The sequence below is a fragment of the Thalassophryne amazonica genome, chromosome 13 (genome assembly GCF_902500255.1).
Source record: "Thalassophryne amazonica chromosome 13, fThaAma1.1, whole genome shotgun sequence".
NCBI classification, from domain to species: Eukaryota; Metazoa; Chordata; class Actinopteri; order Batrachoidiformes; family Batrachoididae; genus Thalassophryne; species Thalassophryne amazonica.
In genome coordinates, this window is record NC_047115.1 from 54,823,466 (window position 1) to 54,847,465 (window position 24,000).

At 40.9% G+C, this 24,000-nt stretch overlaps 2 protein-coding genes across 9 annotated transcripts in view; both read left to right on the forward strand.

Annotated features, from left to right (window-relative positions):
* The window catches only part of znf451 (zinc finger protein 451), a 32,562-nt gene extending 16,138 nt beyond the window's left edge, over positions 1 to 16,424 (forward strand). For 5 of the 8 annotated variants that reach the window (XM_034185296.1, XM_034185297.1, XM_034185295.1 and 2 more), the window contains exons 3-13: positions 1,298 to 1,381; positions 1,482 to 1,595; positions 2,345 to 2,456; positions 2,760 to 2,910; positions 3,014 to 3,140; positions 3,259 to 3,418; positions 5,830 to 5,977; positions 9,084 to 10,561; positions 10,646 to 10,717; positions 11,021 to 11,083; positions 16,276 to 16,424. In XM_034185296.1, coding sequence (XP_034041187.1) covers positions 1,298 to 1,381; positions 1,482 to 1,595; positions 2,345 to 2,456; positions 2,760 to 2,910; positions 3,014 to 3,140; positions 3,259 to 3,418; positions 5,830 to 5,977; positions 9,084 to 10,561; positions 10,646 to 10,717; positions 11,021 to 11,083; positions 16,276 to 16,316 — 2,550 coding nt within the window. In that variant the 3' untranslated portion in view covers positions 16,317 to 16,424. The remainder of the gene's footprint in view (positions 1 to 1,297; positions 1,382 to 1,481; positions 1,596 to 2,344; positions 2,457 to 2,759; positions 2,911 to 3,013; positions 3,141 to 3,258; positions 3,419 to 5,829; positions 5,978 to 9,083; positions 10,562 to 10,645; positions 10,718 to 11,020; positions 11,084 to 16,275) is intronic. The other 3 variants (XM_034185292.1, XM_034185298.1, XM_034185299.1) reach the window with 2 other exon arrangements.
* A 2,420-nt stretch (positions 16,425 to 18,844) lies between these two features.
* On the forward strand, positions 18,845 to 23,923 carry bag2 (BCL2 associated athanogene 2). Its single transcript, XM_034185301.1, has 3 exons — positions 18,845 to 19,054; positions 19,127 to 19,236; positions 22,724 to 23,923. Exons 1-3 carry the CDS (start codon positions 18,933 to 18,935, stop codon positions 23,119 to 23,121), a joined length of 630 nt encoding a protein of 209 aa, XP_034041192.1. The 5' UTR covers positions 18,845 to 18,932; the 3' UTR covers positions 23,122 to 23,923.
* The last annotated feature ends 77 nt before the right edge of the window (positions 23,924 to 24,000 follow it).

Genomic DNA, 24,000 nt, shown 5'->3' on the forward strand with positions numbered 1-24,000 from the left:
TCTCTGTGCATTTGCTACAACTTATTTTAGTTTGTGATGTGGACATGATAGGCACACAATATATCTGTTTTACACACTGTCCCAAGCCGCAAATCCCCGTCAGTTGCGGATATCAGCGGTTAACGGCAGATATACAGCGCATAGAGTGAGTATGTATTGTGTATGAATTGAGTATGTATGGAGTATGTAAGGCAGATGTCATCCGCATCCAGATTTTGAGTAGCTCAAAAATCCTGGCTGCGGTCATGCGTGCCTCTGCGGATTATCACGGACGTGTTTGGATGACGGCTGACTCATACAGGCATGTTACACGGATATTGTGGATCTTTGGTGAATATGGGCCAATTTTGTGCGCAATCCATACGCAAATCCTCCTAAACGCCAGTGGGACAGGACCCTAACAGCTGTTACTGTACTCTTAACTGTATAACTTATTTTCTGGTTTATGCATCTGTTCAAAAATACATCATGCGGAGGGGAAAAAAAACCCATGTCACATCAGTCTATAGTTCATTTATTTTTGAAACATGGTACTACTGCTTAATGCAACAAGAAGCAAACTGAATTTAATCAAGGCATTATTTATTTATAATGCAAAAACAACATCGGCAAGCAGAAGCTAACCATCAAATTATTGTTATTGTATGAGTCACAAGCTGTTTCTTGTCACAGTTGTACAGACAGTCATAGGTGAGTTAAATGTGCATTACAATTAAAAGTTTGAAAACTCAGTGCATTATTTGTTTATAATGCAAACACAGCATGAGTGAGCAGGAGCTGTCGGGCTAATTAATGTTACAGGAAGCACAAAGAACTCAGAGTAAACTGTTTGGCCGCTGAACAGATGAAAACAGGGGTTGTTGTCACAAATTGTGCCAAACCAACAAATGGATGTGGGGAGTGGGACCACAAGCACAAGACAGCAGAATCCAAAAGAAAGAAATGATTGAAATTTTCTAAAATGGTGGTGATCTTACAGACTGGAAGCGAATCTAAAAGCACTATGCTGAGCTCTCATTTCTGAGATGATTCACTGAAGCAGGCTGATGATGATGATCATGGTTACTTCAGTTAGCACACAGTCATACCTGTGTACCATACAGATTATGTATACTACTGACATACAATTCAAAAGTACAGTTGACTTTACTACATGCTTCACAGATGTGCATATATGCAGTACCTGTGATTTAGCCATGTTACTTTACACACCTGCATTCACAGGAGTCTTATTTGGGGGGAAAAAAAAACAATGTGACTTTTGTAAGGGTTACTTGTTAATAATTTTTCTCTTCAGGAGGGCCCTCTCAGGCCAGTGTCTGAACTTATCGATTTGCTGAGTGATAGTGAGGAAGAGGGGTGTTCATCGTCAGCAAATGTGGTGAGAGACAAAACAATGAACAGCATAAACTAGTCCCCACCAGAAGATTTTGATTAAAGACATTATAGATACCAGCCTTGTGTTTTATCTTCATTCAAAGCTTGAAGATGAAATCATTCGTCGTAAAAGGCATGTTACATCTACGCTGGACAGACTAGCGCACCAGGTCGCCCAAGAGAAGCAAGAACGGGCAGACAAATGCAGAGCATTCCAGGTGGGATTCCTTCAGTATAAATTTGTTTTTATGCCCCCGCTAACAAAATTTGGAGCATTATGTTTTCACCCCATCTGTCTGTAAAGTAAAGAAGTAAAGAACACCTCATCTGATTGAAACCACTTCTGTATTGGGGGAGGCTAGAGGAAGGTTCTATATGAAAATGTGGGTCAGTACACCACATACCAGTTGCAGAGTAGCATTCTTTCCATATACAAATACACTGTCATTCCAGCACCATTTTTTCTTTTTCCCAGGAGGAATACTTTACAGACTTCAATATCACTACAACTATAAAAAACTATGCTGCACCTTAATATACAAGTGGGAGCATATGCCACAGTTTGCTTTACTCATTTTTTATTTTTTTTTTTCCCTCTGTAGTTTGTTAGGCTGTAAGTGAGTTCAGTGTTTGCTTAGTGACTGCCTTAGAGTATTTTCTGTAGTGTCTTCTTGTATTGTTGCACAGAATCATTTCTACAGATCTCAAGGACACCTTGTTAGACTATATTAAACCTGCTGGCTGTGGGAATGATGCCCCCTTGTGGCCTGGACAAAAACTAAATTAACAGCTGTGACAGTGCATTAAAAGGAACAAAAAAACATATACGTCCGGTCAAACAGAATATCAAGATTAGGACCCCTGCCCCCAGTCTTTATCCATTTAGTTTTTAGTTGTGGATCAAATGAAAGTAATGCTCGGCTGTGGTTTTCTGGTTGCTTTGCTTTTTTTTCTTTTTTTTTCTCAGGAGAAGCAAATCTCACAGAAAGCCCATGGACTGCAGGAACTGGCAGTTACTTCTACAAATGGAATTAATCACGAAGCAAAGCGTTGTGTCGACATGTGGTTGAAAATGCCAGGTAAATTGAGCATAATTACATAGTGAGGTTGTGTAGCTGATGCAGTTATTTAAAGCAATAAATCATCTAAAACCATTATTCTGTCATGTTGCTTTTGTTTTTAATCAATATACTATTTTTAGTGTTGGAATGACCTTCTTTCATTACAAGGATCATTGGATTTTTCCTTTTTATTTTCAGAAACCTAGGCAGGTTGGGTAATAATACCCCTGTACACTGCTACTGTGTGTATTTTTTTTATGTACAAAACAAAATGATGATCAGTGTGATGCACCATATACATTCTGCCTGTTTGTTACTGAGGTCTTCAACCTGGAGTGATCAGTGCTGGTTCTGGAAGGAGGCGAAGACCTGCTATTCTACCCAGAAATAGTTTGACTAAACACACATGTCCAGTGATTAATTGTGATCGAGTTTATGACAATCCATCTCTCCTGGATGGTCACCTAAAAAGGTAACTCTTTTCTGTATATTGCTGGCAATATATGAAAGGCTTTTGTCCCCGCCCCCACCCAGTCAGGCTTGGCATATTTTGAATTTAGCCATCTCTTGTACAGGTTTGATCACTCCCCTTGTGACCCAACCATCAGTCTTAAAGGAATTCCCTCTGAGATCTTTGCTTGTGTCACCTGTGGTCAACATTTTCAGACAAAAGCTGCATGGAAGAAACACCTTGACTCAAAGGTTCATGCACATTATTATCAAGTCTAGCTGGGTTGCCTTTGATTTCTGACATCAGTATATTAAAATGAGCATGCTGCAATAATTATGTATTACATATTCATCTGTATATAAATGTTAGGTGTCTTCATCTCATGCTGAGGGTCACAGCATGAGTCAGACATATCAGCTGATTGTCTGTTTTGCCTGTCCTGCCTGCTACCTTTTCTTCAACCTCCGAGATGAATGTCTTCAACACATGTCAGCCAAAAATCACTTCACTGAGGGGCTTGCCATGAACGGTGAGATTTACCGCTTGATTCTTTGTGACATACACCAATTTACAGAGGGGTAGACTGGGTGATTGCCTCTCTTTGGCACTCTAATTGCAGATATTGGTACTCAAAAGTGACCATAGTTGAAATTTCATGTCATATCTTTAACATTGTACAATAGGATTTTCATTTTGTTTCCTTTCCCCTCCTAAAGCATTCTTGCCTTGTGATGTCGCAATGTTGTAATGGTCCAGGTTTGATTCCTGGTCATGCAGCCTGTCTGTGTCTTGAACTAGACAGTTCATCTGCATTGTCCCAGTCCCCCCATCTTTAAATGGGAGTGAGCCTTGGCTCGGGGCATAACCTGGGATGGACTGGTGTCTTGTGAAGGTGGAGCATTCCACTCTTTCACTTCACACTACAGAATCTCGTGTGCTTACATGAGCCAACCTTGAACCTTCGTGCGCATGCGTGAAGTTTTTCATGCCTGTCGATTGCGTCAGTTGCTGGTAAGCAGCATTTGTGTGAGGATGTGTGTAGTGCTCTCGGCGGATTTTCATTGCAAGGTGCGACTGGTGCAGCGCTACTGAATCAAATTTTGCCAGAAACTGAGCGATAGCCAGGTGGAAACCATTCGGAAGATTCAGACGGCTTTCGGTGGCTTTTCAGTCGTGTGACTATCCGAGAAATTGTGGAAGAGGTGGGCATCATTTTTCGGAGTCTAGCATGTCCTGTGAGACTTCAACACAGAGGTGCTTTTGCTCCGCCGTCAGCAACTTCGGCACAAATTTCGCCACCACTCTTTTCATGGCCAAATCTTCTGTCACTGTGGAATGTGCTGAAAAAGTGCTGATGTCCACCTCTTCTGCAATTTCTCGGATAGTCACACGACGGTCCCGCACCACCACAGCGTTCACTTTGGAAATGACCTGTTCATTTCAGCATGTTGATAGCTGACCGGAGCGTGGCGCGCTCGCCACCGTTGTGCGGATGTCTTCAAACCGGTTGTACCGCTCCTTAATCTGTGTGATGCCCATACATAGCATCGTAACCGAAAGCCGTCGGAATCTTCCGAAAGGTTTCCACCTGGCTGTCGCCCAGTTTCTGGCAAAATTTGATGCAGTAGCACTGCTCCAGTCGTTCCGCCATTTTCCTTGCAATAAAAATTCGCAGAGAGCACTACACACGGCCTCACACCAAAGGCTGCTTGCCAGCAAATGACGCAATCAACAGGCGTGAAAAAATTCATGCATCCGCACGAAGGTTCAAGGTTGGCTCATGCAAGCACACGTGATTCAAATCCATCAGGTTTTTGCAAAAAATAAAAAGGTCGGATACTTTTCTAACAGACCTTGTATACTTTATGGATCAGATTTTTTTTTAAACACTTAAAAAATTAATGAAAGTGGAAGTGAAAGTGGTGAAATCATATTCTGTTTGATCTGTCACTCGCAGCAGTGTCTGGTCTGCTGTATGTATGTAATAATAGCATGTAAAAATAGTTCAGCTTTAAAATAACCTACACTATTTTCCAAGTGATATTTCACACCAGAGTATAGTCCCATCTGTCAGAAAATGCTTTATGAAGAGGGAGAAAAACATGTTGCACTTATTTTTGAAAGGTGGTACGACTGCTTCGTGCATAAAGAAGTAGAATAATTTTTTTGTAAACATTTATTCAAAAGGAAACGGCATGTTAGCACGCAGAAGCTAACAGGCTAATTGTTAATGTACAAGGCACAAAGAACTTGAGAATAAACAGCTTTTTTCATTACCGAACAGACATCAAGAAAAAGCAAAATGTGTGCATGTTTACCTCACTAAATGGAAATAAACTTTCTTTCAATTTAAATACATTATAGTTAGGCTTACTGTAAGCTTGCCATCCTCCTTGATTCTGTTCCAGCTGTCCCACAAAGTGCAAACAAGTGGAGTACCAAGTAGCAAACTTATTCTCTCCCTCTTTTCAGGAGCATTGTCTTTCAGTTTGAGAGCATGAATTAATAACTTTGGTAAGACCCAGCAGGTCCTCCTCATTCAGCTCATCTTGCTTTTCCACAGCAGTTGGCATCCGTCTTAATGGTGCATTACTGCCACCTTCTGCTCTGGAGTGTGGCTCAGACAGTTCATTCACATTATAATGCAGGAGCAACTTGTCATACTGGCATAGTTCCACCTTAGAATTAGAATATAATATATAAGATATACCTTACTGAATTTTTGTGTGTATAAATGGTGCTCTCTTGTGGCTGTAGATGGCAGTGCATTATTTTTGAAATGTGTCACAGGTCCAGCCAAACAACTTAAAAAAAAAAAAAAAAAAAAAAAAAGGGAAAAAAAAGTGTAGCTTATACCCATACCCTATATGTATGCCTCTGGTGGTATGAATATGACCCTGTGTTTATCAGTTTACATTGTCACTTCTTTTCTTGTTAAAGAACTCTCTGAAAGAGCACTTCCAGTTCCTGTTCCATGGTATGCCAAGAATCGGCTCATTGCTTTGTGCAAAGATGTAACTTTTAGTGTGCGATGCTCTCTGTGTAGTAAAGTGCTGTGCTCACATCAGGCTGCTCAAGCACACTTCAAGTAAGTTTATTAACTTATTTACCCACGTGTGTGTGTGTGTGTGTGTGTGTGTGTGTGTGTGTGTGTGTGTGTGTGGTGGTTGTCTGTTTGTCTCTCTGTCCATCCATCCATACGTCTTATTAAAGCAACTTCTCCCAAATTGGTTGGTGGATTTCAATGAAGTGTCACAACCTGGGTACACAACATAGGAAAGTAATTCTGGTCTGATGCCTTCAAAGGGAGATTGGGGCATCATGCATTATTGATTTCTAAAGTGCATCTCCTCAACTGGTAGATGGATTTCAGTACAAATTTCACACAGTGGTAGAACACCATATGAAGATGTACATGAAGGAAAATAATTCAACATCTTCAAGCAGAGTTAATTGGGAGTTTCCTTTTTAATGCTTCATAGTTGTTAATTACATGTTAAACATACCTGTTGGATTCTTCAGTACAGAGGATGACTAGCTTGTTAATTCATGTATTTCATCACAAAAATTTTATTTATTTATTCATTCATTCAATTTCTCAGCCCACTTATTTCACTCAAGGGTCATAGGGGTGGGGGGGGGGGGTACTGTAGCCTACCCCAGCAGACATAGGGCAAGAAAAAGGGTTCACCCTGGTCAGGGCGCCAGTCTATTGCAGACAAAAGATATACTGCCACCTATATACATATCCATCCCCTCACTTGTCTGAAGAAAACGGGCAATTAAACTGATTATTTAGAGGTATTATACCAAACGGGCTGATTATTTATGCAACCCATCAGCTTGGCTTTTATGTTTTTAATTAATTTATATCAAGTTGTAGAGATTTGCTTTCCGTTTGAGTCTAAGGAGGATAATTTTAGAAATTTTTATATTGAGAAGCCTGATTTACTTTTTGTATTTGGAATGCCATAAACAAATGAAAATGCAGTAAATATCAAGGGGCTGAATATTTTTGCAAGCCACTGTATTATATGTACTAGCAATATGGGGGGAGGTCATTTTGTCAGCTTGGTCACAGATGTCTTCTGTCTAAATAAAGACGCACCAATATATCGGTCTATATTAGCCGTTCATGAACATATTGGTACTGGTGTTCTATTTGCAGACATGAAAACTTTGTTTACCGAATAAATGTTGTAGAAAAATTTGTTGGCTATTGGAAATGGTGATATTACGCAGTTTGTCCAAAAGAGTGTGCACTGATGGCATTGTTTACAGTGCAGTTAAGCATAACTGGGACCTCCATCACCCCTTTGCCACGTTAGCAACAAGAAACGGAGGCAAAGTGTCCAACTGCCATTTATTTTCAATCCGAGTGGGTGCTTAGTGATAACATGAGACAAGTGCTCCCTTTGCTACCAGCTAGACAGAGCCAAAATAGATGAGAAGTCAGTTTTTTTTTTTGCAAATGCTAAATGATGTGACATGGCGACTGCCAATCCAAGTGAAGACAGAGTGATGTATGTTGGTTGGTTGGTTGCTCGTTAAATAGGTGGTAGTTCTTATTAAAGTTGATGTTGAAATGTAAAAATACATTTCTTTGTTATAAGGGTGTGATAATGAAATCTTAAGAATCACTGCCTTTTTTTATGCATGCAGATGTATTGTCATCTTAATTTCCCCTGAATATCTGCATTGCCGCCCCCCCCCTCCCAAAAAAAAGTGTTGGTCTGTTTCTAATCTATCCTGAGTACGAGGTCTGTCCATAAAGTATAGGTCCTTTTTATTTTTTTCAAAAACTATATGGATTTCATTCATATGTTTTAACGTCAGACATGCTTGAACCCTCGTGCGTATGCGTGAGTTTTTCCACGCCTGTCGGTGACGTCATTCGCCTGTGAGCACTCCTTGTGGGAGGAGTCGTCCAGCCCCTCGTCGGAATTCCTTTGTCTGAGAAGTTGCTGAGAGACTGGCGCTTTGTTTGATCAAAATTTTTTCTAAACCTGTGAGACACATCGAAGTGGACACGATTCGAAAAATTAAGCTGGTTTTCAGTGAAAATTTTAACGGCTGATGAGAGATTTTGAGGTGATACTGTCGCTTTAAGGACTTCCCACGGTGCGAGACGTCGCGCAGCGCTCTCAGGCGCCGTCATCAGCCTGTTTCAAGCTGAAAACCTCCACATTTCAGGCTCTATTGATCCAGGACGTCATGAGAGAACAGAGACGTTTCAGAAGAAGTCGGTTTCAGCATTTTATCCGGATATTCCACTGTTAGAGATTTTTTTAATGAAAGACGTGCGGACGGGTCCGCGCGTCGGGACGCAGCCGGCGCAGTGCAGCAGCACAGGAAAAACACCTCCGTGTTGATAACCATTTGTAAAATCCAGGCGGCTTTTGATGGCTTTCAGTGGAGTGAGTATATGAGAAATTGTTTAACAGCTGGACATGTTCCAACTTGTCCTTAAGGCTTCCAACGGAGGTGTTTTTCCTGTGGCGGAGCGTCGCGGCGGCTGCGAGCCGACACTGCAATCCGCCCGCACGTCTTTCATTAAAAAAATTCTCCTTTAACAGTGGAATATCCGGATAAAATGCTGAAAGCCGACTTCTTCTGAAACTTCTCTGTTCTCTCACGACGTCCTGGATCAATAGAGCCTGAAATGTGGAGGTTTTCAGCTTGAAACAGGCTGATGATGGCGCCTGAGAGCGCTGCACGATGTCTCGCACCGTGGGAAGTCCTTAAAGCGACAGTACCACCTCAGAATCTCTCATCAGCCGTTAAAATTTTCACTGAAAACCAGCTTAATTTTTCGAACTGTGTCCACTTCGATGTGCCTCACAGGTTTAGAAAAAATTTTGATCAAACAAAGCGCCAGTCTCTCAGCAACTTCTCAGACAAAGGAATTCCGACGAGGGGCTGGACGACTCCTCCCACAAGGAGTGCTCACAGGCGAATGACGTCACCGACAGGCGTGGAAAAACTCACGCATGCGCACGAGGGTTCAAGCATGTCTGACGTTAAAACATATGAATGAAATCCATATAGTTTTTGAAAAAAATTAAAAGGACCTGTACTTTATGGACAGACCTCGTATTAAGTGTTTTCAGTGTTCAATAGTGTAATATATTTTTTGTTTGGTCATTTTTGTGAAACTGACTCTTTCTTTTTATTGTCCTTTTCACTTTTCTTAGCGTGTACTGCAGACAAGGCTGTGCCTACGCAGAGGCTGAGAAAACAGTAGTGCAGGTAATGAAACGGTTGCAGGTGCGAGGGCAGTGCGCCTTGTGCTGCGTAATTTTCCTCAGCCAGGCTGAAATCGAGAGACACAAAGAAATGACAGGTCACGATGTGGAGATCAACCACACAATGGAGAAAGCACTTCTTCACTACTGCAATTTTAGTGAAATTCAACCCACCCAGAGGGCTGAAAAGGCACCTGACAAGAAACTGTCTACTGGCCTCGATGTGGTTTTTCAAAAAAGTAAAGGGAAGAGAAGTGGGTCTGAAGATTTTCCAGCAAAAAGGCAGAGACTGAGTCCACTGCCGTTGAGCAGAAAGGCAAACTCACTTGCATGGTGCTGTGAATGTGGTTTGAAGTTTTCAGAGGAAGCCACAGCTAAGAAGCACCTCTTAGCTGTGAACCAGATTTTCCATCAGTGCGGCGTCTGTGGCAAACACATGGGCGAATCTTCAGTTGCTCGCCTACATATGAGTCGCTTTCACGGGGGCGCGCATCTTTCCAACATCCTCTACCACTGCCGCAAGTGCAAAGTGGAGATGCCTCGCTACCAGGACATTCTATCGCACGTGTCCGACACTCACAGTGGACACAGCTATTTTAGTGAAGAAGAAGTGCCTTACGAACCCGACACACTTGCCGACATCAAGCCGTCCACAAGCAGCAAACAACCTCTGCGGGTCTCAGAGGCATCTAGTTCAAAACTACAGCAGACTTGGATGTGCCGGATGTGTGAGGACATCTTTGACTCGGAGGCAGTGGTCCAGAGACACTGCAGCGATGTGACCAGTCACAGCTTTCAGAGGTTTGTCTGTGGACACTGCCGCCAGAGGTTCTTCAAAGAGTCCACTGTACGTAGGCACTGTGTGAGCGAGCACGGCGGCCAGATAAAGAGCTCTCACTTCTGCGGCCTGTGCGACAGCATGCAGTTCGACTCTGAAGACGAGTTCTTGGAGCACTACAAGAGTCTTCATAGCAAGGACTACTACTGCATGGATGATGCAGAAAGCGATCACCCTATCGTGGCTGAAGGCACCAGTCAGCTTAGCTGTTTATGCCCGTGCATGGGTTTGGACAACAACAAAGAAAAGATGAAGGCTACATATACACGTTGCATGAAAAACCTGGCCAGACAAGGAAAATGTCAGTATGTGTGCACTCCTTGTAGTGTGTCAGTGCTGTCGTATGCTGAGATGAAGACTCACGTCCATATGAAACACACAGCCTTGAACCTAGAGAAGACGTTTGATGTGGAATGCAAAACTTGCCAGGAGAGTTTTACGGGAGTACCAACTTTCCATAAACACTACCACTCCAGGCACTGTCTGCTGGAACCCTGTCTGAGCTCAAGGCCAGGAAAAAACGAAGTTAAAACAGAACCCACTGCCGTCATCTTCGATGAAGCTGTGGAGATCAGACCAGACACTGACGGTACATTTGTTGAATTAAGATGCTACAGTCAGCAAGTTGGCTAATATGGGTTAAAAATGTTTATTTTTTATGTTTCCACCATAGAGATTGAAGATGACACACTGTTGACGTTTTTGAATATGGAGAACACCAAGCGACAACATGGAGTCCAGAATGGTAGGTGGTTAATGAACCATCACAATGTCTGAGTGATAATAACAACAACAAAAATCTAAATTCTGAGTGATGTGAAAGTCTATTCACTGAAGTACATACATTGGGCTTTTTTTGCATGTGTATTTATTCTTATTGTTGCAGTGTTTTAAAATTCTAGTATTCTGTAAAAAGAGAAGTCTAGCGACAGTCAAGTCAAAGTTTGTGAACCACTGGTCTTGCTGTGTCGTGGTTATAAAATTTGTGGTACACTATAAATGCGTTATTTGCTAATAAACAAGCTGTTGGTTTACTGTTCCATTGCAGATTCAGATGATGAGTTAAAACGAGCACTGACACTGAGTACAGAAGATGCAAGAGAGTCAGCAGGTGTGTGTGTATATTTTGTTGTTGTTGTTGTTCTCTCAAAAACAATCACGCAAAAAAGTTTAGGTTTCAGTGTGACTTCCTTTATGATCTTATTCCTTCATCTGAAACTACAAATGGGCATGACTGTAAACACATGACTGATGTAATTTTCACAAATATGCAAAAAATGAGTTTTGATGTAGAGATAACTAGCACTAAAAACACAGAAGTTGACAGACTACAGTAGTGTTCAGAATAATAGTAGTGCTATGTGACTAAAAAGATTAATCCAGGTTTTCAGTATATTTCTTATTGTTACATGGGAAACAAGGTACCAGTAGATTCTCACAAATCCAACAAGACCAAGCATTCATGATATGCACACTCTTAAGGCTATGAAATTGGGCTATTAGTAAAAAAAAAAAAAGCAGTTTGTCAATTTTGTGGAACAAACAGGTGTGAATCAGGTGTCCCCTATTTAAGGATGAAGCCAGCACCTGTTGAACATGCTTTTCTCTTTGAAAGCCTGAGGAAAATGGGACGTTCAAGACATTGTTCAGAAGAACAGCGTAGTTTGATTAAAAAGTTGATTGGAGAGGGGAAAACTTACGCAGGTGGAAAAAATTATAGGCTGTTCATCTACAATGATCTCCAATGCTTTAAAATGGACAAAAAAAAAAAAAAACAGACGTGTGGAAGAAAACGGAAAACAACCATCAAAATGGATAGAAGAATAACTAGAATGGCAAAGGCTCACCCATTGATCAGCTCCAGGATGATCAAAGACACTCTGGAGCTACCTGTAAGTGCTGTGACAGTTAGAAGATGCCTGTGTGAAGCTAATTTATTTGCAACAATCCCCTACAATTCCCTCTGTTAAATAAGACGTGCAGAAGAGGTTACAATTTGCCAAAGAACACATCAACTGGCCTAAAGAGAAATGGAGGAATATTTTGTTCTTTTTGGGTCCAAGGGCCGCAGACAGTTTGTGAGACGACCCCCAAACTCTGAATTCAAGCCACAGTTCACAGTGAAGACAGTGAAGCCTGGTGGTGCAAGTGTCATGATATGGGCATGTTTCTCCTACTATGGTGTTGAGCCTATATATCGCATACCAGGTATCATGGATCAGTTTGGATATGTCAAAATACTTGAAGAGGTCATGTTGCCTTATGCTGAAGAGGACATGCCCTTGAAATGGTTGTTTCAACAGGACAATGACCCCAAGCACACTAGTAAACGAGCAAAATCTTGGTTCCAAACCAACAAAATTAATGCCTCGCAGATGTGAAGAAATCATGAAAAACTCTGGTTATACAACTAAATACTAGTTTAGTGATTCACAGGATTGCTAAAAAAGCAGTTTGAACATAATAGTTTTGAGTTTGTAGCATCAACAGCAGATGCTACTATTATTCTGAACACTCCCTTTTCTACTTTTTTTTTTTTTTTAATTAATAGCCCAATTTCAAAGCCTTAAGACTGTGCATATCATGAATGGTTGGTTGGATTTGTGAGAATCTACTGGTACCTTGTTTCCCATGTAACAATAAGAAATATACTCAAAACCTGGATTAATCTTTTTAGTCACATAGCACTACTGTTATTCTGAACACTACTGTATTTAATTAAACTAATTAATATGGTGTCTTTGGAAAAAGTATGAATGTTTATTGCAGTGCAAAAACATGGATATGAGAGTGATGAATGATCAAATTCTTATGTCAAACAGTTGGTGTATCATTTTGCCTATTGGACCGCAAAACAAGAAACTAGAATAATAATGATAGACTTTTAAATTGTGCCATCTTACTTCCTGAAATCAAGTTAACAGCTAAGATGTTGCTGTGTCCCCAGGTTTAAAAAGAAAATGCTAAACGTAAAGCTAACTTATTTTCCAGTGTTTATCATTAGTTTTATTGCTACCTGAGGCCAGGTCCACATATGGCCACGGGGTATTGCGAAGACCTGACGTCCATCTGTCTCTGTACAGCGTAAGTCCAGTCCTGTTACTGCCACAGTCTTCAAATTCACAGGGAACATTCTTGGGACACAGACCTTGGACAAGTTCAAAGATGGCTAACCTTGACCTATTTTAAGAGGTATTTTAAGAGGTTAAAAAAAATCGCATTCTATACCTAATTTTATGGCATGATCTCACGGACATTAGCGTGGTGATGTCGCTAGCTGGTAACTCCATTTTGTTTGTGTGTAAATATAACCTCTTTGTCATATATTATGTAAAGGCTAGCTAGAAATAAACACTTCTAAAACTGAAAATGGTGCTTCACACATAGTGCGAATACATATAGCTTAGGTTGACTCACGGCGGTAGCGCTCGTATGAGCACACCACGAAACATTGCACCGACGGGCAGACGTGCACGATGCTGGTGTGACGGTTCGTGCACGCGACGGTGTCTTTTGAGCAGGAACACAACGCAAGCTTGCACTGTGTTCCATGAGACAAGCTGCACTACATCGCGCCGCTGATGTGAAGGAAAATAAAATAAAAACCAGTTGAATGATTTGTGAATATCACTGGGTTAATATAAATAATACATAAAAGGGGATGCAATACAGAAGCCCGCGGTTAAATAACCCGCACACTCTGATTACCAGACGGAAACTTTACCACTGCACTACAATCACTGTCTTGTAACAAGAGCGTGAAATGGCTAATATCAACAAGCAGATAAACGTATTTTCTCAAAATAAAAAATAAAAGCTCTGTGATAACTGACCAAATTGCGTTTGGTACGGTGTATTTCTTCTGATACGTGACTAAAAGTGGCATAGTTGACATACTGTTGGGATGTCCTGGTCCTGTGGTGCGTCCCTCACGGCCCGACAGGCATGTCCTGTCAGACATGACATTCTGATCACCTGCTGCGTGTCCACATGAACTGACAGTCCGGTGTACCCCGCCTCGCGCCCTATGACTGCTGGGATAGGCTTCAGCCCCCTGCGACCCTTAATTGGACTAAGTGGTAGAAGATGAATGAATGAATGTATTTCCACACAAGCACACACGCGCATGTCTGTCAAAACACGGGATGTGTGCTGTGGATGTGATGTCCAGAACCGGAGATGTCTCAACAGCTGTGGGCAGCCAGGCATGCCCCCTATCCTGTCAGTGCACAGACCAAGATGTCACTCTTTGATCAGATGAGACATGCCTCGCCTGCCGGTGGGGGGGGACTCTGGCATGCCACATGTGCACTCAGCAACTTCAGTGGTGGGGCACTTACAAATTTCACATCCAGCTCGATTGTCTGCTGACTGTTGTTGTGTTAATAGTGTGAATGGCCAACCATTTTCTTGATTTGTACAATTTCCACTCTTGTTCAAAGCTCATATACAACCCCTGGCAAAAATTATGGAATCACCGGCCTCGGAGGATGTTCATTCAGTTGTTTAATTTTGTAGAAAAAAAGCAGATCACAGACATGACACAAAACTAAAGTCATTTCAAATGGCAACTTTCTGGCTTTAAGCAACACTATAAGAAATCAAGAAAAAAAGATTGTGGCAGTAACGGTTACTTTTTTAGACCAAGCAGAGGAAAAAAATATGGAATCATTCAATTCTGAGGAAAAAATTATGGAATCACCCTGTAAATTTTCATCCCCAAAGCTAACACCTGCATCATATCAGATCTGCTCGTTAGTCTGCATCTAAAAAGGAGTGAACACACCTTGGAGAGCTGTTGCACCAAGTGGACTGACATGAATCATGGCTCCAACACGAGATCTGTCAATTGAAACAAAGGAGAGGATTATCATACTCTTAAAAGAGTAAATCATCACGCAATGTTGCAAAAGATGTTGGTTGTTCACAGTCAGCTGTGTCTAAACTCTGGACCAAATACAAACAACATGGGAAGGTTGTTAAAGGCAAACATACTGGTAGACCAAGGAAGACAAAGCGTCAAGACAGAAAACTTAAAGCAATATGTCTCAAAAATCGAAAAATGTACAACAAAACAAATGAGGCACAAATGGGAGGAAACTGGAGTCAACGTCTGTGACCGAACTGTAAGAAACCGCCTAAAGGAAATGGGATTTACATACAGAAAAGCTAAATGAAAGGCATCATTAACACCTAAACAGAAAAAAACAAGGTTACAATGGGCTAAGGAAAAGCAATTGTGGACTGTGGATGACTGGATGAAAGTCATATTCAGTGATGAATCTCGAATCTGCATTGGGCAAGGTGATGATGCTGGAACTTTTGTTTGGTGCCTTTCCAATGAGATTTATAAAGATGACTGCCTGAAGAGAACATGTAAATTTCCACAGTCATTGATGATATGGGGCTGCATGTCAGGTAAAGCTGGGGAGATGGCTGTCATTACATCATCAATAAATGCACAAGTTTATGTTTATTTTGGACAATTGAAAGGATGTTTAGGGATGATATCATTTTTCAAGATGATAATGCATCTTGCCATAGAGCAAAAACTGCAAAAACATTCCTTGCAAAAAGACACATAGGGTCAATGTCATGGCATAGGGTCAGTGTCAATGAGCAGATCTGATTTGATGCAGGTGTTAATTTGGGGGATGAAAATTTACAGGGTGATTCCATAATTTTTCCTCAGAATTGAGTGATTCCATATTTTTTTTCCTCTGCTTGGTCTAAAAAAGTAACCATTACTGACTGCCATAATCTTTTTTTCTTGATTTCTTATAGTGTTTCTTAAAGCCAGAAAGTTGCCATTTGCAATGACTTTAGTTTTGTGTCATGTCTGTGATCTGCTTTTTTTCTACAAAATTAAACAACTGAATGAACATCCTCTGAGGCCGGTGATTCCATAATTTTTGCCAGGGGTTGTATATGCACACGCAAGGCCTCCTACAGATGCTGTTAAACTGTAAATATTGTTTTTGATTGATAGAGGGGCTTTATTGGACATGTACAAATTGTATGTAAGACAATAGGAACTTAATTTAACTGCAAAACATGAACACAGTGCTCATACAGCTGAGGGTATTTTAGCATTGCGATATATTTGTAACTGTATGTGCTGTTTGTGTGTTTATTTGCATTTGGCATTTTAATGTTGGTTGTTTTTATGGATACATAGATTTTGTTTCATTGTTGTAGTTTGGTGTTTTTTTTTTTTTTTTTTTAAGGTGAAGCTGAATGTGCTGCACACTTTTCTACTTGGTGCTATATAAATAAATGATGATTTTGTTTCTTTCTATACAGAATTGGAAGAAGCTCTCAAAAGAAGCCTTTTGGAATACTAAAGCTGCAACAAGACATTTCTGTAGCTGCGTTCATCTGATATTTATATTGAGGTGTCTCTTACATTGTATTTGTGTTCAGAGTATGTAATAAATACTTTTCTGTTTTTCTTTTAGTTCTTTATTTATTTTATAAGTAAAGTTCAGTACCAGTGTGGAATTCCACATCCGATGTATGGCTACCACCGCCTTATGCACAATCCTCTTAAGTTGACACACGTCACTTGAGCGTGGTAATGTGAGCTGTAGATGGCGTGATGATGACTCTGCAAGATGCTGGAGTACACAAATAGCTGAACCTTTGACCACACTTGTGTTTCTCCACTTAATGCAGTAAGCAGGAGTAGGATGATTCTTAGCCTGGCAGGCGCAGAGTGTCAGTGTGCAGTGTGTAAATCCAGCCATATGTTGACGGTGTCACTATGATGTTTGAGAGCAGAATGATGGGATTTATTGACTTGTGATGTCTCTCTAACTGTGCACATTTGCTTTCTTTTTCTTGATCAGATCTACTCATGCTTGTGCACAGATGTCTTTCTTTTAGAATGTATCAAACAGTGGTTGCTGTTACATGTTTGTAAGCAGAACTGAGCAGTTTAAAGTCAAGGCTGGGAGCATGTGCTGGTGCTGCACTTTGCCATAGCCGTAAAACCACGGAACTGTATCAGTACCGGATGGCAGCCACAAAGGCAGGCAACTGACTCCCACATCTATAAAATAACCGTCTGTCTGCTACAGAAAGGTGAAACGCGGGTGCCCCCTTGGCCTTCTCCAGCTGCTGGGTCCTCAACACTCAGGCACCTGCGCGATGGGTCATGCATAGAGAAACGTGCCACAAGGCCAAAAATGGCAAAGCTGACGGTTCCTCACGATGCAAGTTATACTCCTCATCCTAATCTCTCTTAGTAACAGCTCATTTGGTACAGTGTCATTTCAGCTGTATCCAAGGATCATTCAAAGACACCTATAGTACCACAGACATCCAGTTGTTGCCTTAGGTCACTGGTTAGTGTTAAGTCTGACAACCACACAGGAAGACAGGCGGCACCAGAATCCGAAAGACGTGGATCTTTGTTTGCCTGCAAAGATATCAGCATCTCCAAACACCTCTGCCCAGAGACTTAATGACTCCATAACTTCTTCCCAGGTGCCGCTCAATCTCAAAGGCAGAGGATCCAGAGTCTGTGGCAGTTTAAATCTGATTCGTTTTGCACAGTCCTTCAGTTTTTGTAGCTGTGTTTGTGGAAGGTGTTTTAACTGCCGTCTTATGTCAGTGGTATCCTCAAAAAATTGAAGAGCTAAACTGGAGCCTGCGTAGGGCATAAATAATTTTACAGACTTTTACACAATGGCACAGACTCCCTTTGTCTTGTTATAAATCGTTTGAATCAGACAACTTCTGTTTTCTTTCTAATGGAGTTGAGAGCTGGTACATTCCAGCTCTCTGCTGAGCCCCAGAGAGCAGAGATTGTACAGCATCAAGCACTTATTGGTTCAATAACTAAAATCATTGGAATTTAAAGAAGGTACTAAGGCCATATGTTTATATATACTGTGACAATAACTTTCAAACTTAAATTTTTCTCCTGCATAGTTGATTGTATCAAATAAAGGTCAGACTGTTGGTTGCCTTATAAATATTTCAGTATGTTATTAGATTTAAGTTTTCCTTCCATTATGTCAAATCATCTGTGTCCATAGTTTACTTTCACCAAGAACAATGCCCTGTCTGTAGAACCAGTACCACCTGTGTTTTTCTAAAATGTTAATTTTAGGGGAACTGATTCCTTGGTCAGTAGCCTCTTAGGTCATGATGATGGTGTGCTCTCTTAAAGGGGGATGTCACATTTCCATCTAATCTGATGCCTCCAACTCCATCAAGTTGTATATGCATATATATATATATATATATATATATTTGTGTAACAGACTGTGGTACTGTGAACTTTTGTTTACTGGGCTCCTAACAAATGGATTTGTGAAGCTCCATGATACCTCAGAATCCTTAAACAGGAGGCACTGACTGCAGATCGGCCCTTAAATACAGCAATGGTGCCTCCAGCTAAAATTTAATTATGCCGATTAGTCAATCAGAAGCGTTAAAAATTAATTTGAGAGAAATCAAAAGAAGGTATACTACTGGATTCATTAGTTTTCGGTTTAAAGAGACATTTTTACTGTGAGGTAAGTTGCTGACCTGCTGAAAATTTGACTGAAAACAAGTCTCATTTTTAAAAATACCTTAATATATGGAAATAAGTAAGACATGGCTAACATGCAAACTGCTTAACATGAAATACATAGATTTAGAGAAAACAGAGTTGGAGTTTAAGTCAAGGTGTGTGTGTGTGTAAATTTATGGTCTTACGCCTGCTGTGAGGGATTAACTTCTCAAAGGAACAACAACAAAAAAAAAAACCATCCAGAGGTTAGTTGTCCCTTTTAAATATATGCGGGGGCCTTATGAGCGGTCACCAGGAACACTTGTAGGGTCCGCGGGCCTTACTTTGGGACCCGCTGCTCTGGGCTGGTCGTCAGGAAGCAGCAGCCCACATTAGGAAATGTTTTCCCAGAGGCTCGACTGCCGCTGTCCCAACTGTTGTAACGGTTCTAACGGTAATGGCTCAGGCTAAGATCCAGGCCAAACTAAACGAAGCTCCACGCGGGAAGTTCAGCAGGACCCTGTCCATGGCAGACCGCTCCGGGCGGCTGCTGGAGACTCTGGATCAGCTGGAGATGAGGTAAGTGTCCGGTACTGAGTCTGCAGAGGGTCGGATTCGGACTTTGCCTTGATGCCCTGTGGGTGTTCTCAGGGTGGAGGCTTTACGAGAAGCTGCTTCGGCCATGGAGCAGGAGAAGGAGTCCATCCTGGAAATGATCCAGTCCATCCAGAACAGCCAGGAAATGCGCAACATCTGTGCCGGTGAGAAATCTGATTTCAAGGTTTTAGTTGGATCATGTTTAAAAAAAAAATCTTACAAGTCGAAAAAGAGTATTCACAATGAAAATAATAAAGCAAAAGAAACTGTTCCAGAAATATTTGTCCATTTTACTTATTAATCTGATCAAATATAACAAATAATCTGAGCAAAAAGTCAGTTTTGCTTTTTTTAATGCCGTTTGTTTGACTCTACACTGCTTCATTGTTCTGGAATGTTTTGTTCTGCTTTGGTGTTACAAAGAAATTCCTCTGTGGTTTAATATGATAGTTTTTGCTCTCCAACCTGATATAGATCAGTTTGTATTCTGTACTTTGAATAAAATATAGGCAGTTCTAAAGTACAAGCCATCTTCAAATGAGGGTCAATGTCATGGCATAGGGTCAATGTCAATGAGCAGATCTGATTTGATGCAGGTGTTAATTGGGGGGATGAAAATTTACAGGGTGATTCCATAATTTTTTCCTCAGAATTGAGTGATTCCATATTTTTTTCCTCTGCTTGGTCTAAAAAAGTAACCGTTACTGCCACAATCTTTTTTTCTTGATTTCTTATAGTGTTTCTTAAAGCCAGAAAGTTGCCATTTGAAATGACTTTAGTTTTGTGTCATGTCTGTGATCTGCTTTTTTTCTACAAAATTAAACAACTGAATGAACATCCTCTGAGGCCGGTGATTCCATAATTTTTGCCAGGGGTTGTACAATGACTTCTTCTGTCTATCTGTATACAGTGAAAATGTCAAACTTGGGATAGAGATTCACTTATTTGTCATATCTACTTGGGGTTGTGTCTCCGAGTCCTCGGCCATTGAGACTGGAAAATGCCTGGGAAGAGCTTATAAGGTTGTTGGACAGAGAAGACTGCAAGTCCAAGTCTTTAGGGTCCTGGTGTTACCTGTCTCATTGCATCGTTGTGAGATGTGGACACTAACCAGTGGCATAAGGAGACAACTAGATGTCTTTGAGACAAGGTCTCTTCAAAGGATCCTTGGGTAAGACTGGAATGACAAAATTTCCCAGACTTGGGCAAACAGAGGTTCCTTGCATTTGCTTTGTGAGAGAACATCAGCTACGTTTTGGTCATGTGGTGTGTTTCTCTGGACATGATGCAATACGCTGGTGCCTCTGTGTTGATGACCCTAGCAGCTGAAGAGGGCGAATGGGACACCTACATTTCACCTGGTTGCAGCAAATAGTTACTTTCAAGTGTTGGAGATGGACCACTTATCTACCTGGTTGGTTGTCATCCAGGAAACAAAGGTAGTTCCATCATGTGGTAGATGTTGCAGTGCACGGTACCAACACGTCATCACCTGACCTAAGACTGTTGTAAAGTATTCTACGTGCATACTGTCATAGCAGAGTGCAACATAAAGTACCCATCAGCACACATGAGAGGCAATGGCTGGGATTTCACCATAACACCTTCTTGCTTAGAGCTGATTTAATAAAGATTTTGTGATCGCCTTGGTCTCTGTTTGTATTACATGTATACTTGCAAGCTATCTTAAGAACACCCCATCTGATTTTGATCAACCTTGGCAGGTCCATTGGGTCAGTGGATGGGAAGATGTTTTGATTTTGGTTAGGATTGGTCCTCAGTCATGGCCAGAGATCAAGGTCAAATTGCTGACCGCATGCTAATATATAGGAAAATGGCTACTTTTATGGAAATGAGTTGGCATTTTATTGTTGGGGAATAGGGCTGCCATGACTAGTCGACCAGTCATGACTACGTCCACCATTGAAATCATTGACAACTAATTTAGTAGTCTACGAGTCGTTTATTTTATGCAAGTCTTTGTTTTTCCTCTCAGTTCATAGTTTTAGGCAGCTAGCAGTCCTGCCGTCATTTGGACATTCAAATTTTGAAACAGATGGCGATTAAAACAGTGGCCGTCTTGTTCAAAGCCGTCTAAAATGCACAGTTTACCGATGGAGCTGTCTGTGTGTGTGCGCGGAGTCAACTGGCTGCAGACTGTGAGGGAGGGAGATTCCTGAATGGAGAAACGAGACATTACATTCTACTGAGAACCATCAGTGCACGTGAGACAGCGAGCGTGGAGCAGAGAGAGAGGATTTTAACCTGAGTGAACATGTTAAACAAAACCAAAACCATGGAGCTGCCTTTACTTCTCTCCATTTTCTCTACCCGTGCAGGTCCGATGGCACCGTCCTGTTCACACCATGTGCGTGTCGTATACTGAATTTATGAGATCATGAGATGAAATAAACGGTCAAATATCCTTAAAAAATGAGAATATATAAATGAACTGAGCAAAAATTACGCATACACGGATTAAAAAAAACCCTGCTGTGGAGAAGCTGTGCAGTGATGTTCAGATGCACAGATCACAAAAAGCATGTGAGAACTCCTTAATGTAGGTTCAAGCACAAAACGTGACTGATGAGAAGAAAAAAAGGACTTCATCACACTAAAATGAACTGGAGTCAGAATAAAAATACAAGCTGCTGATTGTTTTGTTATTTTTAAAAGTTATAAGCTGCAGCTATATGTTTATTAATTTCAAAGTGAGTTACCTCATATTTTATTATTTATTTACAAAAAATGGGGAGAATCAGCCTGCATTGTTCTGCTCAGTTTATATCAAAGTATATCCTGCACGTCTGTGTATTTTTGTCCTTCTTTATAAGAGTTTGGTGTTTGTGTTTGCTCCAAAGTTTTAAAACACAATAAAATGTTCACACTTTTCTTTATAGCAGTTCTGTAATTTCAGAAATGCAATAGAAACAACCACGAATCAGAAAAAGTTGGGACTATATGTAAAATGAAAAGAATAAAAATGTTGCACTATTCCCAGTTTCTCCACTCACAGAAGCCAAAAGTTCTTCTTCCAGAGTTGTGTCTTGGTGGCTTCCCTCACTTGTCTCCTTCCAGCATGGACATTTAGTTTTTGAGAACTGCTTACTTGACACAGATTTACTATAAAGTACCACACTGTTTGTATTTCTGAATGATTGATGTAAATTAAGTCTAACAAATAGTGACTGATTTGGAAATGCTCGTGTTTTCATCCCGACGTTTCTCGGAAAATGCTGCAGGCCTTAAATTTAGGAAATTATGTATGATCCGACTAGTCAACTAATCACAAAAATAATTGTTGACTAGTCTATCAAAATAGTAGTTTGTGGCAGCCCTATTGGTGAACTTGACCATTTAAGAGATGATGTAACATTTTTCTCTGCATACCTGATACTTTGGAATGTGGGCGTGGCCTTACTGTGGTCTCAGATCTGGTTAGACAGTTGCTAGTTCTATTGTGTACTGTGTTTGAATTGACGTAATAGGAAGCTTAAATTTACTTTAACATGCCAATTTGTACATTTTTTGCACCACCATTAAATAAAGACCAGTGGATCCACCACTATGCTGCACATACACTAGACTGCACAAGTGTTGTTTAATTGGGGTTTGTTTTGTGTGTTGGTCTTTTGTTTCTCTTTGTTTTAGGGGAAAGAGAAGAATTATCTTTAACTGCAAACCGTCTAATGGGCCGGACACTGTCTGTGGAGATCTCAGTCGGAGTTGTCAGAAACCCCCAGCAGCAGGAGGCATTGGACAAGGTCACATCGATAATAGACGAAATAGTCCACAAGTTGCTAGATGACATGGACGGCGGGCGGAAGCGACTGCTTGCCCTGCACGCAGCCTGCGTGACGGAGGCACCACCTGTCCCCATCGACCAGAAGTTTCAGGCCATTGTGATCAGCTGTGCTCTGGAGGATCAGAAGAAGATCAAGCGGCGTTTGGAGACATTGTTGAGGAACGTCGAGAATGCTGAAAAAAACATCAAGATCATGGATCATCAAAAACTGGACTCCCCAGCAGCTGCAAATGGCAGTCAGTGACAACTGTCACTGCACGTGAAACACAACTAACCACACAAGAACTGCTTTATTTGTGTACTTTTAAAGTTGGAGAACTTGAACTGTAGCAGGAAAACCAATCACCGTGAGAACATTATAGCTGTATCAGGGCCAAAAAAAAAAAAGGTACGAGTGAGCAGTATCATCATCACGGTCCGTTATTTCTGACCACAGTTTTGTGTTTTTCAAACCTTTGTAGTTTCTTAACACATTTATCTAACTCTATGAAAAAATGAAACAGCAACAATGCTGGATCACTGGCAGAGTGCAGGAGGATTGATTACAATAAAAAGGCCAGTGCTGATAATTAACTTTTGGAACAACCTATCGAGATTTTACTCACTGGTTTACACTTTATCGCAGTGTGTATTCACTTGATCGGGTGCTCAGTGAAGTCTCATTGCTTCAATATTTAAATTAATATTTGAGAATGCCTTACAAACTTTAAAGCTACAGTTTGTAGGTTTTAGAGTCATCTAGTGGTGAGGCTGGAGACTGCATTATACCTTAACCTGCAATAGCCACCAGTAGTGTATGGGGAAGCAAGCACTTATTTGTCACCTTTTTTCTTCAATCTTCTAACTGCACTGCAAAATGTGAAAGGTGGAGTATGTATGTACCTTTTGGGCTACTGTATGAACATGGTAGTGCAACATGGCGGCCTCTGTGAGAGGGGGCGTTCCCATGTAGACAAAGGTCTCCTAAGCTCATGAAAACATGTCGATTTGTTGGTACAGGTAAATTATACACTAATAAACCAATGATTATGAATGCTAAGAATAAATCCTGTGTTTTTGTTTCATTCTACAACTTGTTCATTTAGACACATTCATGATTTTGGACGTACACTACCTCTGTGTG

Excerpts from the sequence above, each read along its gene's own strand:
- bag2 (XM_034185301.1), top strand. The coding sequence starts at position 18,933 with ATGGCTCAGGCTAAGATCCAGGCCAAACTAAACGAAGCTCCACGCGGG. Across the intron at positions 19,055-19,126 it reads CTGGATCAGCTGGAGATGAG|GGTGGAGGCTTTACGAGAAG; the intron begins GTAAGTGTCCGG and ends GGGTGTTCTCAG. Across the intron at positions 19,237-22,723 it reads AATGCGCAACATCTGTGCCG|GGGAAAGAGAAGAATTATCT; the intron begins GTGAGAAATCTG and ends TCTTTGTTTTAG.